This window comes from Ranitomeya imitator, chromosome 8 (genome assembly GCF_032444005.1).
Source record: "Ranitomeya imitator isolate aRanImi1 chromosome 8, aRanImi1.pri, whole genome shotgun sequence".
Lineage (NCBI taxonomy): Eukaryota > Metazoa > Chordata > Amphibia > Anura > Dendrobatidae > Ranitomeya > Ranitomeya imitator.
In genome coordinates, this window is record NC_091289.1 from 60,569,606 (window position 1) to 60,585,003 (window position 15,398).

At 41.3% G+C, this 15,398-nt stretch overlaps 1 protein-coding gene across 1 annotated transcript in view; it reads left to right on the forward strand.

The window, feature by feature from the left end:
* The first annotated feature begins 353 nt into the window (after positions 1–353).
* NPTXR (neuronal pentraxin receptor) overlaps positions 354–15,398 on the forward strand; it is an 83,443-nt gene continuing 68,398 nt past the window's right edge. The window contains exon 1 of the mRNA XM_069737010.1: positions 354–1,099. Coding sequence (XP_069593111.1) covers positions 539–1,099 — 561 coding nt within the window. The 5' untranslated portion in view covers positions 354–538. The remainder of the gene's footprint in view (positions 1,100–15,398) is intronic.

Genomic DNA, 15,398 nt, shown 5'->3' on the forward strand with positions numbered 1-15,398 from the left:
GTCGATGCATCTGAGAAAATGGGTATATATTTTCAATATGGTGCATTTTATCAATGAATGTGCATCTATTCACATGCCGGGTGGTGACACTACTGCTACTATTAGGAAGTGTTTTATATACTCGGCTACGTATATTGTACACAATGGTATCATCTTATTTTTTGTAAAGGAATACAAACTGGATTTTTTTCCGGGCAACACGGATCTGCCAGGCTTTGTATTAATTTGTCCAAATGATAGTATACAGAACAGCGAAGAGTTAAATGGAGCAGTGCTTACTCACAGGGGGAATAAAAAATGAAGAGGAGGAGGAGGGAGCAATGACGTCCAAGCTTCTCCTCCCTTCCTAAGTCAGAGACCAAGCAACGACTGTGCACCAGAGAGAGTAGGGCTTGCTCCTCATCCATCTGCTTAGACAGATCCTCTGCAGCCAGACTAAGGGCTCTTTGAACTCAGGAGGTGTTGGTCTCTTTCTCTGCACAGGGGTCCCACTTTAGCTGTCACCCTGAAGTTTCTGGCTGTATTACTGGTGGCAGGAATGCTTGCATTCCTTGGGGCCATCATATGCATTATTGCCAGTGTCCACCCAGCAGCCAAGGGACCTGTCCTTGGTGCTGAAAATGAGTCTGCTCCAGCTGCTCCAATGGAGAAGAGCCTAGGAGCTCTCCATGGTGTTAAGACACTGTATGGATCCAAGGATGCCTTCCTTGAGCTCTCCGGCTCCAAGTCCCAGGGTGGCCCAAGCTTCAGCAGGCTGCTTTGTACCCCTCTGGCCATGGAGTGCCCCTCTGATGTGCAGAGAGATTCCCCCCAACCTGCAGGGGAAGAGGTGCTCTCCTTGCAGAACACAGCAGACCAGCTGAGGCAGACAGTGCTGCAGCAGAAAAAGCAGATCCTCACTGACCAAGAAGCCATCAGGGAGCTGACTGGAAAGCTGAATCGTTGTGAGAATGGGCTGGATAAGGGCTACCGGGAAGGAGCCGATGGATGGGCGGCCAAGGAAGGAGCCATGGGAGACCTGCCTCTTGATTCCCCCCAAGCAGTACAGGAACTGGAGGAGGCAGTCAGGACACTGAAGGATCGAATAGAAAAGATAGAGGTAAGAAGAAATAAATATACATTCATCTACACGTACAGGGACGAGATGGAAATATATTATATCAAGACAGTCCTGAAAGAGGAGACATTTTATACCTAAATGGCAATATGTTTGCGCCACATACTTGATAGAATAACAAATGTTCAGTATTCTGCTAGACAGGAAGACACAAAGGCCATGTAGACAGATCAATTGATTTGTGGACAATGTCTCCATCTTCTAGCTGCTTCTGCCCTAAATATAATAATAAGGTGCTTAATAATAAACCATTCTTATCATGCCGAGATAAGTCAATAGTGACAATACTGTATTGATATATTACACTAAATATTGACATTTCTAATAGGCGACTCACATTGCCATTCCGCATATTATATGACCATTCTAGCTTCTCACTTGCTTTGACGGGTCGTATGTATATTTTATACAGATCCCATAGTCCTGTCTTATCACACCTCCACATTGTACAGCAAGGCAGGAAAGCTGCTGGAGAAACACTACTGCGAAAAATCCTCAATGACTGTGTGATTAGCCTGAGTTGGGCGGAAACTTGTTTAAACCGATGTTATCAATGGAGTCATTTGCTATAGGGGGAAATATGTGCTTGTAAAATATACATAACATTGTGTTATTTGCAATGGTTGTCGTCTATAATCACTAAGTTGCATGTAGTATCTTCTCATAATAATACTGATGTAGCATGGATGGAGTTCTCATTAAATGGGATAATTTAGTGCCTGAGTTTGTCATTATATATAGAGATAGATATGGTATAGTTAGAGATACATAGAAAGATAGATGATAGATAGATGACGTCTGTGAACGCTAATCCATCAGCTCTATACTATTATTTCAGCAATAGACATGCTCATTTAATTCAGTATTTATTTCTGGTGGTACCATTTGCATAAAAATAAATTCAGAATATAATTAAAATATAATTATCATCTCCGTTACTAGAAATATTTGTCGGAAGATAAATAATTCCACACATCCACTGATAATTTATGAAACACAATAAGGGATCTCAATCACAGAGGGAAAAAAAGAACCTCTGAAGCCAGAGAGAAGAGTATGTAATAACCACACCAGTGTAAGGAGATGCAACAGATATGATAGATGGATATGATATGATATAGATAGACGGAGATAGATACTGTAGATAGATAGGTACAGTAGATAGATGATTGATAGATAGATAATAGATAGATGATAGATAGGTAGATAGATAGATAGATAGATAGATAGACAATAGATAGATAATAGATAGATGATAGATACTGTAGATAGATGATAGATAGATAATAGATAGATAGATACCGTAGATGGATAGCTAGATAATTGATAGATAGATACCGTAGATAGATAGATAGATAGATAGATAGATAGATAGATAGATAGATAGATAGATAGATAGATAACAGATAATAGATAGATACCGAAAATAGATAGATAGATAATAGATAGATACCGTAGATAGATAGATAGATAGATAGATAGATAATAGATACCGTAGATAGATAGATAGATAGATAGATAATAGATAGATACCGTAGATAGATAGATAGATAGATAGATAATAGATACCGTAGATAGATAGAGAGATAATAGATAGATAATAGATAGATACCGTAGATGATAGATAGAGAGATAGATAGATATGGGATAGATAGATAGATAGATAGATAGATAGATAGATAATAGATACCGTAGATAGATAGATAATAGATAGATACCGTAGGTAGATAGATAGATAGATAGATAGATAGATAATAGATAGATAATAGATAGATACCGTAGATGATAGAGATAGATAGATAGATAGATAGATAGATAGATAACCACCGATCGACCAAACCGCTGCACGGCCAGCTCTACCCTACCTACTGTATCCTCACCCATCCCTTGTAGATTGTGAGCCCTCGCGGGCAGGGTCCTCTCTCCTCCTGTAACAGTTATGACTTGTATTGTTCAAGATTATTGTACTTGTTTATTATGTATACCCCTCCTCACATGTAAAGCGCCATGGAATAAATGGCGCTATAATAATAAATAATAATAATAATAATAATAGATGGATAAATACGTCTAGACAGAGCCAAAACGTTGCAAGAATGTATAAAGCAATCTACAATTATTTGGACTTTTTGGGGAGCCGTCTTCTATTCATTTTATTAAATGGACAGACTGACTCAAAGATAATCTGATCAGACAACATTACTGAAATGATGTATTATAGACGTTGTGTTAAACATTATAATGTGATAAAGTTAAAGAGAGAAACGATGCTTTTCTCCTGCCATCCATCTAATATTCACTGTATGCTTCTCTTCTCACCTATTGTTTTATTTCCTTATACTTAAGAGTGTACAATTGTATTAGTATCTGTTGGCTTCCTGTCTAACAATTCCTAGCCAGCATTATCTGTTGGGCCTCTGTGCATTATGCTTCAATCAATATAATGAATTCCACATCCTTTTCCGGCCACCCTCCAGCACACTCTCCATGTCGTCTCATTAGCACCTCTCCTCAATTTTAATTTTCCTACCGAGAAGACTTCCTTTGTCATAAGAACCCAATAGTCTACTCATTACAACCTGGTGAATCAATTCAGTGGAATGATGCTGACCAGAATCTTTCTAATATGTCGTTACTTGTATCTAAGAAAAATGAAGAAGAGACTGTATAACCTATCCATAGAGAAAAACAGAGAGAACCATGCGGTTCTCAATTCTCAACATTCATAGTACTGTGGACAATGAACATTGCTCAGCAGTCTGATGTAAGCAAAGAATATCTCATATAGTTGATAATATTAAGGTGTTCTTCCATTCAACAAGATCATCTTGTAAACATAGTGATGAACACTAATACTGCCACATATATTATGGTGATCCAATGGCGCTGACAATATTTATCAACCATGGCCACCAGATTGGTGTATGATACGGTTAGCATATCAGAGGACAGCTTCATCTGGTCAAAATCACATCACACGAACACAAGATATTGTATTACATGGTTTCCAACAATCTGATGAATGAATGAAACCCTGAAGTAATGCATGTTTCCAAAAACAGAAATTTTAGGTAGTAGAATTATTACCACATGCAAAAGTATTATTATCAAACCTTTCTAAATTCTATAGAAATAATTGTTGAGATTGTGACTGTGGCAAATCATTTTCCATCATACATTGAAACTTAACTCCAAGATTCTAGTTGATTGGAAGCACAATGAGGGAATATATCAAAGATCCTCTGTACAATGGAGGAATATATCAAAGATCCTCTGTACAATGGAGGAATACATCAAAGATCCCCTGTTGAATGGATGATTATATCGAAAGTCCTCTGTTGAATGCAGGAATATAGCAAATGTTTTCTGCTCAATGGAGGGTTATATAGAAAGTTCTCTGTTCAGTGCAGGAATATATTGAATGTCTCCTGCTCAATGGAGGAATATATCGAACGTCCTCTGTTCAATGGAGGAATATATCCAACGTACCCTGTTCAGTGTAGGAATATTTTGAACTTTCCTGGTTCAACGCTGGAGTATAGCGAAGCATTCTGTTCAATGGGGGAATATATGGAACGTCCCATGTTTAATGGAGGAATATATCAAATACCCTCTGTACAATGGAGGAAAATATCAAAATCCTCTGTTCAATGGAGGAATATATTGAACGTCCTCTGTTCGATGAAGGAATATATCGAACATCCTCTGTTCAATGGAAGAATATGTCAAACCTCCTCTGTTGAATGGAGGGATATATTGAACACCCTCTGTACAATGGAGGAATGTATTGAAGTCCACGGTTCAATGGAGAAATATATCAAACATCCTCTGTTCAACGAAGGAATATATCAAATTCCTCTGTTCAATGGAGGAATATATCGAAATCCTCTGATCAATGGAGGATATATATCGAATGTCCTCTGTTCAATGGGGGAATATATCAAAGTCCTATGTTTAATGGAGGAATACATCAAAAACCTTCTGTTCAATGGAGGGATATATCGAACATACTTTGTTCAATGGAGAGATATATCGAAAGTCCTCTGCTCAATGGAGGAATATATCGAACAACCTCTATTCAATGGAGGAATATATCGAACAACCTCTATTCAATGGATGAATATATCGAACATCCTCTATTAAATGGAGGAATAAATCGAACAACCTCTATTAAATGGAGGGATATATCGAACAATCTCTATTGAATGGAGGGATATATTGAACGTCCTTTGTTCGATGAAGGAATATATCGAACATCCTCTGTTCAATGGAAGAATATGTCAAACCTCCTCTGTTGAATGGAGGGATATATTGAACACCCTCTGTACAATGGAGGAATGTATTGAAGTCCACGGTTCAATGGAGAAATATATCAAACATCCTCTGTTCAACGAAGGAATATATCAAATTCCTCTGTTCAATGGAGGAATATATCGAAATCCTCTGATCAATGGAGGATATATATCGAATGTCCTCTGTTCAATGGGGGAATAAATCAAAGTCCTATGTTTAATGGAGGAATACATCAAAAACCTTCTGTTCAATGGAGGGATATATCGAACATACTTTGTTCAATGGAGAGATATATCGAAAGTCCTCTGCTCAATGGAGGAATATATCGAACAACCTCTATTCAATGGAGGAATATATCGAACAACCTCTATTCAATGGATGAATATATCGAACATCCTCTATTAAATGGAGGAATAAATCGAACAACCTCTATTAAATGGAGGGATATATCGAACAATCTCTATTGAATGGAGGGATATATTGAACACCCTCTATTCAATGGAGGAATATATTGAACAACCTCTATTAAATGGAGGGATATATCGAACACCCTGTATTAAATGGAGTGATATATCGAACATACTCTGTTCAATAGAGGAATATATCAAACGTCCTCTTTTCAATGGAGGAATATATTGAACACCCTCTATTCAATGGAGGAATATATTGAACACCCTCTTTTCAATGGAGGAATATATTGAACACCCTCTATTCAATGGAGGAATATATTGAACACCTTCTGTTCAATGAAGGACTATATCGAACGTACTCTGTTCAATGGAGTTATATATCGAACACCCTCTAATAAATGGAGGAATATATTGAACTTCCTCTATTCAAATGAGGAATATATCAAGCGTCCTGTGTTCAGTGGAGGAATATATCGAACATCTGCTGTTCTCTGTGGCTTTACGCATGACTTCCTTTGGCTTTTATTAATATGCAGGAGAATGTTGGTGTTTTCCTACTATACATGTGTTCTGATGGTTATATTACAGTGTATTCAAAGTTTAGTAAATTGTTGGTAATATACTATGATCGCCCCTAGAGCAACCGTTTTTATAGCAGTGCATTAGTAACGTATAGAGTACTTACACCACTGTATAGCCCACATTGCAGGCAAACATTGCAGACTACAGAAGGCTGTGTTGTATCAATTGATAATGAGTTTCATGGATTCCCCACTGATTTTTATTTTATTGCTTCCCATGCAAACAGTAGTCTTTCCATCAATAACAGTATGTAAGTGAACTGCTGATTGTACAGTCGTATAACATATAACATGCACAGCCACAGATTTGAGTAATCAATTACCAATAAGGGGAGATTCTTGGCAAAGTTTAATGCAGTTTTTGAGCCAAAGCCGGAAACGAATTCCAATGAGAGGCAAAGTACTAAACACTTATATTTAGGGTATGTTTCCACTGACCAGTCATCAGGAATGCGTGTTTCGGAAGAATCATTTAAATAGTCTGACAATCACCCAACGAATGAGCAAAACGCTTGTTCATCAAGGGAGACGTTTTTTAAGCTTGATTAAAAATCATCATTTGCAGTATCATTTCTTCTTGTTAAACAGGACGGGTGCAGCTGAGAAAAATTATATTCAATGTTCACACACAATGATCATATTAACCCCTTCATGACACCAGCTTTTTTTGGTTTTACGTTTTTCGCTCCCCTCCTTCCCAGAGCCATAACTTTTTTATTTTTCCGTCAATATGGCCATGTGAGGGCTTATTTTTTTGCGAGACAAGTTGTACTTTTGAACGACATCATTGGATTTCGCATGTCATGTACAAGAAAACAGGAAAAAAATTCCAAGTGTGGTGAAATAGCTAAAAAAAAGTGCAATCCCACACTTGTTTTTTGTTTGTTCACTAAATGCTAAACCTGACCTGCCAGTTTGATTCTCCAGGTCAGTACGAGTTCATAGACACCAAACATGTCTAGGTTGTTTTTTATCTAAGTGGTAAAAACAAATTCCAAACTTTGCTAGCTAAAAAAAAAAAGGGCAATTTTCCGATACTCATAGCGTCTCTATTTTTCGTGATCTGGGGTCGAGTGAGGGCTTATTTTTTGCATGCCGAGATGACATTTTTAATGATACCATTTTAGTGCAGATATGTTCTATTGATTGCTCGTTATTGCATTTAAATGCAATGTCGCGGCGCCCAAAAAAACGTAATTCTGGCATTTCAAATTTCTTTCTCGCTACATCATTTAGTGATCAGGTTAATCTTTTTTTATCGATAGATCAGGCGATTCTGAACACGGCTATACCAAATATGTGTAGATTTAATTTCTTTATTGTTTTATTTTGAATTGGGCGAAAGAGGGGTGATTTAACCCCTTCCCGACCTGTGACACAGCGTATGCGTCATGAAAGTCGGTGCCAATCCGACCTGTGACGCATATGCTGTGTCACAGAAAGATCGCGTCCCTGCAGGCCGGGTGAAAGGGTTAACTCCAATTTCACCCGGCCTGCAGGGACAGGGGGAGTGGTAGTTTAGCCCGGGGGGTGGCTTCACCCCCCCGTGGCTACGATCGCTCTGATTGGCTGTTGAAAGTGAAACTGCCAATCAGAGCGATTTGTAATATTTCACCTAAAAAACTGGTGAAATATTACAATCCAGCCATGGCCGATGCTGCAATATCATCGGCCATGGCTGGAAACACTGATGTGCCCCCACCCCACCCCACCGATCGCCCCCCCAGCCCCCCGATCTGTGGTCCGCTCCCCTCCGTCCTGTGCTCCGCTCCCCCGTCCTCCTGTCCGCTCCCCCCGTGCTCCAATCACACCCCCCGTGCTCCAATCAAACCCCCCCGCACTCCGATCACCCCCCCGCACAGCGATCCTCCCCCGTGCTCCGATTCCCCCCCCCGTGCTCCGATCCACCCCCCTGCACAGTGATCCCCCACCCCGTGCTCCAATCCACGCCCTCGTGTTCCGATCCACCCCCCCATGCTCCGATCCACCCCCCCCGTGCTCCGACGCTCCCCCCGTGCCCTGATCTCCCCCCCCCCCCTTATACTTACCTCCCGGGATCCGTCCGTCTTCTTTCCTGGGCGCCGCCATCTTCCAAAATGGCGGGCGCATGTGCAGTGCGCCCGCCGAATCTGCCGGCCGGCAGATTCGTTCCAAAGTGAGTTTTGATCACTGAGATATAACCTATCTCAGTGATCAAAATAAAAAAAAATAGTAAATGACCCCCCCCCCCCTTTGTCACCCCCATAGGTAGGGGCAATAAAAAAATAAAGAATTTTTTTTTTTTACACTAAGGTTAGAATAGGGTTAGGGTTAGGGGTAGGGTTAGGGGTAGGGTTAGGGTTAGGGTTAGGGGTAGGGTTAGGGGTAGGGTTAGGGGTAGGGTTAGGGGTAGGGATAGGGTTAGGGGTAGGGTTAGGGGTAGGGTTAGGGGTAGGGGTAGGGTTAGGGGTAGGGTTTCGGTATGTGCACACGTATTCTGTTCCTCTGCGGATTTTTCCGCTGCGGATTTGATAAATCCGCAGTGCTAAACCGCTGTGGATTTATTGCGGATTTACCGCGGTTTTTCTGCGCATTTCACTGCGCTTTTACAACTGCGATTTTCTATTGGAGCAGTTGTAAAACCGCTGCGGAATCCGCAGAAAGAAGTGACATGCTGTGGAATGTAAACCGCTGCGTTTCCGTGCAGTTTTTCCGCAGCATGTGTACAGCGATTTTTGTTTCCCATAGGTTTACATTGAACTGTAAACTCATGGGAAACTGCTGCGGATCCGCAGCGTTTTCCGCAGCGTGTGCACATACCTTTAGAATTAGGCTATGTGCACACGGTGCGGATTTTGCTGCGGATCTGCAGCGGATTGGCCGCTGCGGATTCGCAGCAGTGTTCCATCAGGTTTGCAGTTCCATGTAAACATATGGAAAACCAAATCCGCTGTGCCCATGGTGCGGAAAATACCGTGCGGAAACGCTGCGTTGTATTTTCCGCAGCATGTCAATTCTTTGTGCGGATTCCGCAGCGTTTTACACCTGTTCCTCAATAGGAATCCGCAGGTGAAATCCGCACAAAAAACACTGGAAATCCACGGTAAATCCGCAGGTAAAACGCAGTGCCCTTTACCCGCGGATTTTTCAAAAATGATGCTGAAAAATCTCACACGAATCCGCAACGTGGGCACATAGCCTTAGGGTTAGGGTTGGAATTAGGGTTGTGGTTAGGGGTGTGATTAGGGTTATGGCTACAGTTGGGATTAGGGTTAGGGGTGTGTTGGGGTTAGTGTTGGAGTTAGAATTGAGGGGTTTCCACTGTTTAGGCACATCAGGGGTCTCCAAACGCAACATGGCGCCACCATTGATTCCAGCCAATCTTGTATTCATAAAGTCAAATGTTGCTCCCTCAATTCCGAGCCCCGACGTGTGCCCAAACAGTGGTTTACCCCCACATATGGGGTACCAGCATACTCAGGACAAACTGCGCAACAATTACTGGGGTCCAATTTCTCCTGTTACCCTTGTGAAAATAAAAAAATGCTTGCTAAAACATAATTTTTGAGGAAAGAAAAATTATTTTTTATTTTCACGGCTCTGCGTTGTAAACGTCTGTGAAACACTTGGGAGTTCAAAGTGCTCACCACACATCTAGATAAGTTCCTTGCGGGGTCTAGTTTCTAAAATGGGGTCACTTGTGGGGGGTTTCTACTGTTTAGGCACACCAAGGGCTCTGCAAACGCAACGTGACGTCCGCAGACCATTCCATCAAAGTCTGCATTTCAAAAGTCACTACTTCCCTTCGGAGCCCCGACGTGTGCCCAAACAGTGGTTTACCCCCACACATGGGGTATCAGCGTACTCAGGACAAACTGGACAACAACTTTTGTGGTCCAATTTCTCCTGTAACCCTTGGGAAAATAAAAAATTCTGGGCTAAAAAATTATTTTTGAGGAAAGAAAACGTATTTATTATTTTCACGGCTCTGTGTTATAAACTTCTGTAAAGCACTTGGGGGTTGAAAGTGCTCACCACATATCTAGATAAGTTCCTTTGGGGGTCTAGTTTCCAAAATCGGGTCATTTGTGGGGGGTTTCTACTGTTTAGGCACACCAGGGGCTCTGCAAACGCAACGTGACGCCCGCAGACCATTCAATCAAAGTCTGCATTTCAAAAGTCACTACTTCCCTTCGGAGCCCCAACGTGTGCCCAAACAGTGGTTTACCCCCACACATGGGGTATCGGCGTACTCAGGACAAACTGGACAACAACTTTTGTGGTCCAATTTCTCCTGTAACCCTTGGGAAAATAAAAAATTCTGGGCTAAAAAATTATTTTTGAGGAAAGAAAACGTATTTATTATTTTCACGGCTCTGTGTTATAAACTTCTGTAAAGCACTTGGGGGTTGAAAGTGCTCACCACATATCTAGATAAGTTCCTTTGGGGGTCTAGTTTCCAAAATGGGGTCATTTGTGGGGGGTTTCTACTGTTTAGGCACACCAGGGGCTCTGCAAACGCAACGTGACGCCCGCAGAGCATTCCATCAAAGTCTGCATTTCAAAATGTCACTACTTCACTTCCGAGCCCCAGCATGTGCCTAAACAGTGGTTTACCCCCACATATGGGGTATCAGCGTACTCAGGAGAAACTGGACAACAACTTTTGGGGTCAAATTTCTCCTGTTACCCTTGGGAAAATAAAAAATTGCGGGCTAAAATATCATTTTTGAGAAAAGAATTTTTTTTTTAATTTTCATGGCTCTGCGTTATAAACTTCTGTGAAGCACTTGAGGGTTCAAAGTGCTCACCACACATCTAGATTAGTTCCTTTGGGGGTCTAGTTTCCAAAATGGGGTCATTTGTGGGGGATCTCCAATGTTTAGGCACACAGGGGCTCTCCAAACGCGACATGGTGTCCGCTAATGATTGGAGCTAATTTTCCATTTAAAAAGCCAAATGGCGTGCCTTCCCTTCTGAGCCCTGCCGTGCGCCCAAACAGTGGTTTACCCCCACATATGGGGTATCTGTATACTCAGGACAAACTGGACAACAACATTTGTGGTCCAATTTCTCCTATTACCATTGGCAAAATAGGAAATTCCAGGCTAAAAAATCATTTTTGAGAAAAGAAAAATTATTTTTTATTTTCATGGCTCTGCATTATAAACTTCTGTGAAGCACCTGGGGGTTTAAAGTGCTCACTAGGCATCTAGATAAGTTCCTTGGGGGGGTCCAGTTTCCAAAATGGGGTCACTTGTGGGGGAGCTCCAATGTTTAGGCACACAGGGTCTCTCCAAATGCGACATGGTGTCCGCTAACGATGGAGATAATTTTTCATTCAAAAAGTCAAATGGCGCTCCTTCCCTTCCGAGCCTTACCATGTGCCCAAACAGTGGTTTACCTCCACATGTGAGGTATCAATGTACTCAGGAGAAATTGCCCAACAAATTTTAGGATCCATTTTATCCTGTTGTCCATGTGAAAATGAAAAAATTGAGGGTAAAATAATTTTTTTGTGAAAAAAAAGTACTTTGTCATTTTTACGGATCAATTTGTGAAGCACCTGGGGGTTTAAAGGGTTCACTATGCATGTAGATAAGTTCCTTGGGGCGTCTAGTTTCCAAAATGGGGTCACTTGTGGGGGAGCTCCAATTTTTAGGCACACGGGGGCTCTCCAAACGTGACATGGTGTCCGCTAAAGAGTGCAGCCAATTTTTCATTCAAAAAGTCAAATGGCGCTCCTTCCCTTCCAAGCCCTGCCGTGCGCCCAAACAGTGGTTTACCCCCACATATGAGGTATCAGCGTACTCAGGACAAATTGGACAACAACTTTCGTGGTTCAGTTTCTCCTTTTACCATTGGGAAAATAAAAAAATTGTTGCTGAAAAATCATTTTTGTGACTAAAAAGTTAAATGTTCATTTTTTCCTTCCATGTTGCTTCTGCTGCTGTGAAGCACCTGAAGGGTTAATAAACTTCTTGAATGTGGTTTTGTGCACCTTGAGGGGTGCAGTTTTTAGAATGGTGTCACTTTGGGGTATTTTCAGCCATATAGACCCCTCAAACTGACTTCAAATGTGAGGTGGTCCCTAAAAAAAATGGTTTTGTAAATTTCGTTGTAAAAATGAGAAATCGCTGGTCAAATTTTAACCCTTATAACTTCCTAGCAAAAAAAAATTTTGTTTCCAAAATTGTGCTGATGTAAAGTAGACATGTGGGAAATGTTATTTATTAACTATTTTGTGTCACATAACTCTCTGGTTTAACAGAATAAAAATTCAAAATGTGAAAATTGCGAAATTTTCAAAATTTTCGCCAAATTTCCGTTTTTATCACAAATAAACACAGAATTTATTGACCTAAATTTACCACTAACATGAAGCCCAATATGTCACGAAAAAACAATCTCAGAACCGCTAGGATCCATTGAAGCGTTCCTGAGTTATTACCTCATAAAGGGACACTGGTCAGAATTGCAAAAAACGGCAAGGTCTTTAAGGTCAAAATAGGCTGGGTCATGAAGGGGTTAAAATTTTATATTTTTCTTATTTTTTTATATTTTTTTAAACATTTTTTCTTTTACTTTTGCCATGCCTCAATAGCCTCCATGGGAGGCTAGAAGCTGGCACAACTCGATTGGCTCTGCTACATAGAGGCGATGCTGAGATCGCTCCTATGTAGTAGAATTGCTGCATTGCTATGAGCGCCGACCACAGGGTGGCGCTCAGAGCAATCCGGCATCAACAACCATAGATGTCTAAAGTAGACCTCTGGTTGTCATGCCGATGCATAACTGACCCCCGATCATGTGACGGGGTCGGCGATGAACTAATTTCCGGCCCGATGGCTGGAAGCGCTAGTTAAATGCCGCTGTCAGCGTTTGACAGCGGCATTTAACTAGTTTATACCGGTGGGTGAATCACCCGCTGCTACTACGGACAAATGTCAGCTGTACAATACAGCTGACATGTCCCGGCTTTGATGCAGGCGCACCGCCGGAGCCCACATCAAAGCACGGGATCTGACCTTGGAAGTACTATCCCGTACGAGGTCAGAAAGGGGTTAAAGAGTATCCGTCATTTTAATTGTTCTTTCATACAGATTTTACCTCACAATCGAAGATTTTGATAACGACTGATGAATTCTGGCAAAGAAAGAAGCAGATTTCTCTGATAAGATATATTACAAAGTTGCTTATTTTCATGTGTGCTATTGATTTATAAAATAAAAATTATTGTTCTGTGCACATGGAAGTGCACAGGTTATTAAATAACCTCTGACTGACATTTGGGTCTTAATGGCTGTGGGTTGGCCCATGTGACCGCACTGTGGGAACAAGATGGAATTAAGCCTAATTACACAATATGTCATAAGCATTTTAAAACGATAAAACGTTGCTAAAAAAAAGTGTGCATCTTATAGTTCTTTTCATCCTCTGACACAGCACTCCTCCTGATCACTGGGAGAAGGCATGTCTTGGCACAGCTTTCCCACCTCCTGCCCCACACTGATGAGACTGATCGGTGATGGGCAGCAGATGAAGATAAAGCTGCTCACATGCTGCTGGTCCAGACTAGCTGAAAGTCACATGACTGGAAGGGACTTCAAAAGGTGTGAATGTACACGCAGAATATAGCAGGGTGTGTGTGTATTGATGACGCAGAAATGTGTGTTGATGTAGCACAGCTGTGTAAAATTGATGTAGCAGAATCGTGCGTCAATGTAGCAGAGCTGTGTGTATCAATGTAGCATACATACAGTTAGGGCCAGAAATATTTGGACAGTGACACAATTTTCGTGAGTTGGGCTCTGCATGCCACCACATTGGATTTGAAATGAAACCTCTACAACAGAATTCAAGTGCAGATTGTAACGTTTAATTTGAAGGGTTGAACAAAAATATCTGATAGAAAATGTAGGAATTGTACACATTTCTTTACAAACACTCCACATTTTAGGAGGTCAAAAGTAATTGGACAAATAAACATAACCCAAACAAAATATTTTTATTTTCAATATTTTGTTGCAAATCCTTTGGAGGCAATCACTGCCTTAAGTCTGGAACCCATGGACATCACCAAACACTGGGTTTCCTCCTTCTTAATGCTTTGCCAGGCCTTCACAGCCGCAGCCTTCAGGTCTTGCTTGTTTGTGGGTCTTTCCGTCTTAAGTCTGGATTTGAGCAAGTGAAATGCATGCTCAATTGGGTTTAGATCTGGAGATTGACTTGGCCATTGCAGAATATTCCACTTTTTGGCACTCATGAACTCCTGGGTAGCTTTGGCTGTATGCTTGGGGTCATTGTCCATCTGTACTATGAAGCGCCGTCCAATCAACTTTGCAGCATTTGGCTGAATCTGGGCTGAAAGTATATCCCGGTACACTTCAGAATTCATCCGGCTACTCTTGTCTGCTCTTATGTCATCAATAAACACAAGTGACCCAGTGCCATTGAAAGCCATGCATGCCCATGCCATCACGTTGCCTCCACCATGTTTTACAGAGGATGTGGTGTGCCTTGGATCATGTGCCGTTCCCTTTCTTCTCCAAACTTTTTTCTTCCCATCATTCTGGTACAGGTTGATCTTTGTCTCATCTGTCCATAGAATACTTTTCCAGAACTGAGCTGGCTTCTTGAGGTGTTTTTCTGCAAATTTAACTCTGGCCTGTCTATTTTTGGTATTGATGAATGGTTTGCATCTAGATGTGAACCCTTTGTATTTACTGTCATGGAGTCTTCTCTTTACTGTTGACTTAGAGACAGATACACCTACTTCACTGAGAGTGTTCTGGACTTCAGTTGATGTTGTGAACGGGTTCTTCTTCACCAAATTAAGTATGTGGCGATCATCCACCACTGTTGTCATCCGTGGACGCCCAGGCCTTTTTGAGTTCCCAAGCTCACCAGTCAATTCCTTTTTTCTCAGAATGTACCCAACTGTTGATTTTGCTACTCCAAGCATGTCTGCTATCTCTCTGATGGATTTTTTCTTTTTTTTCAGCCTCAGGATGTTCT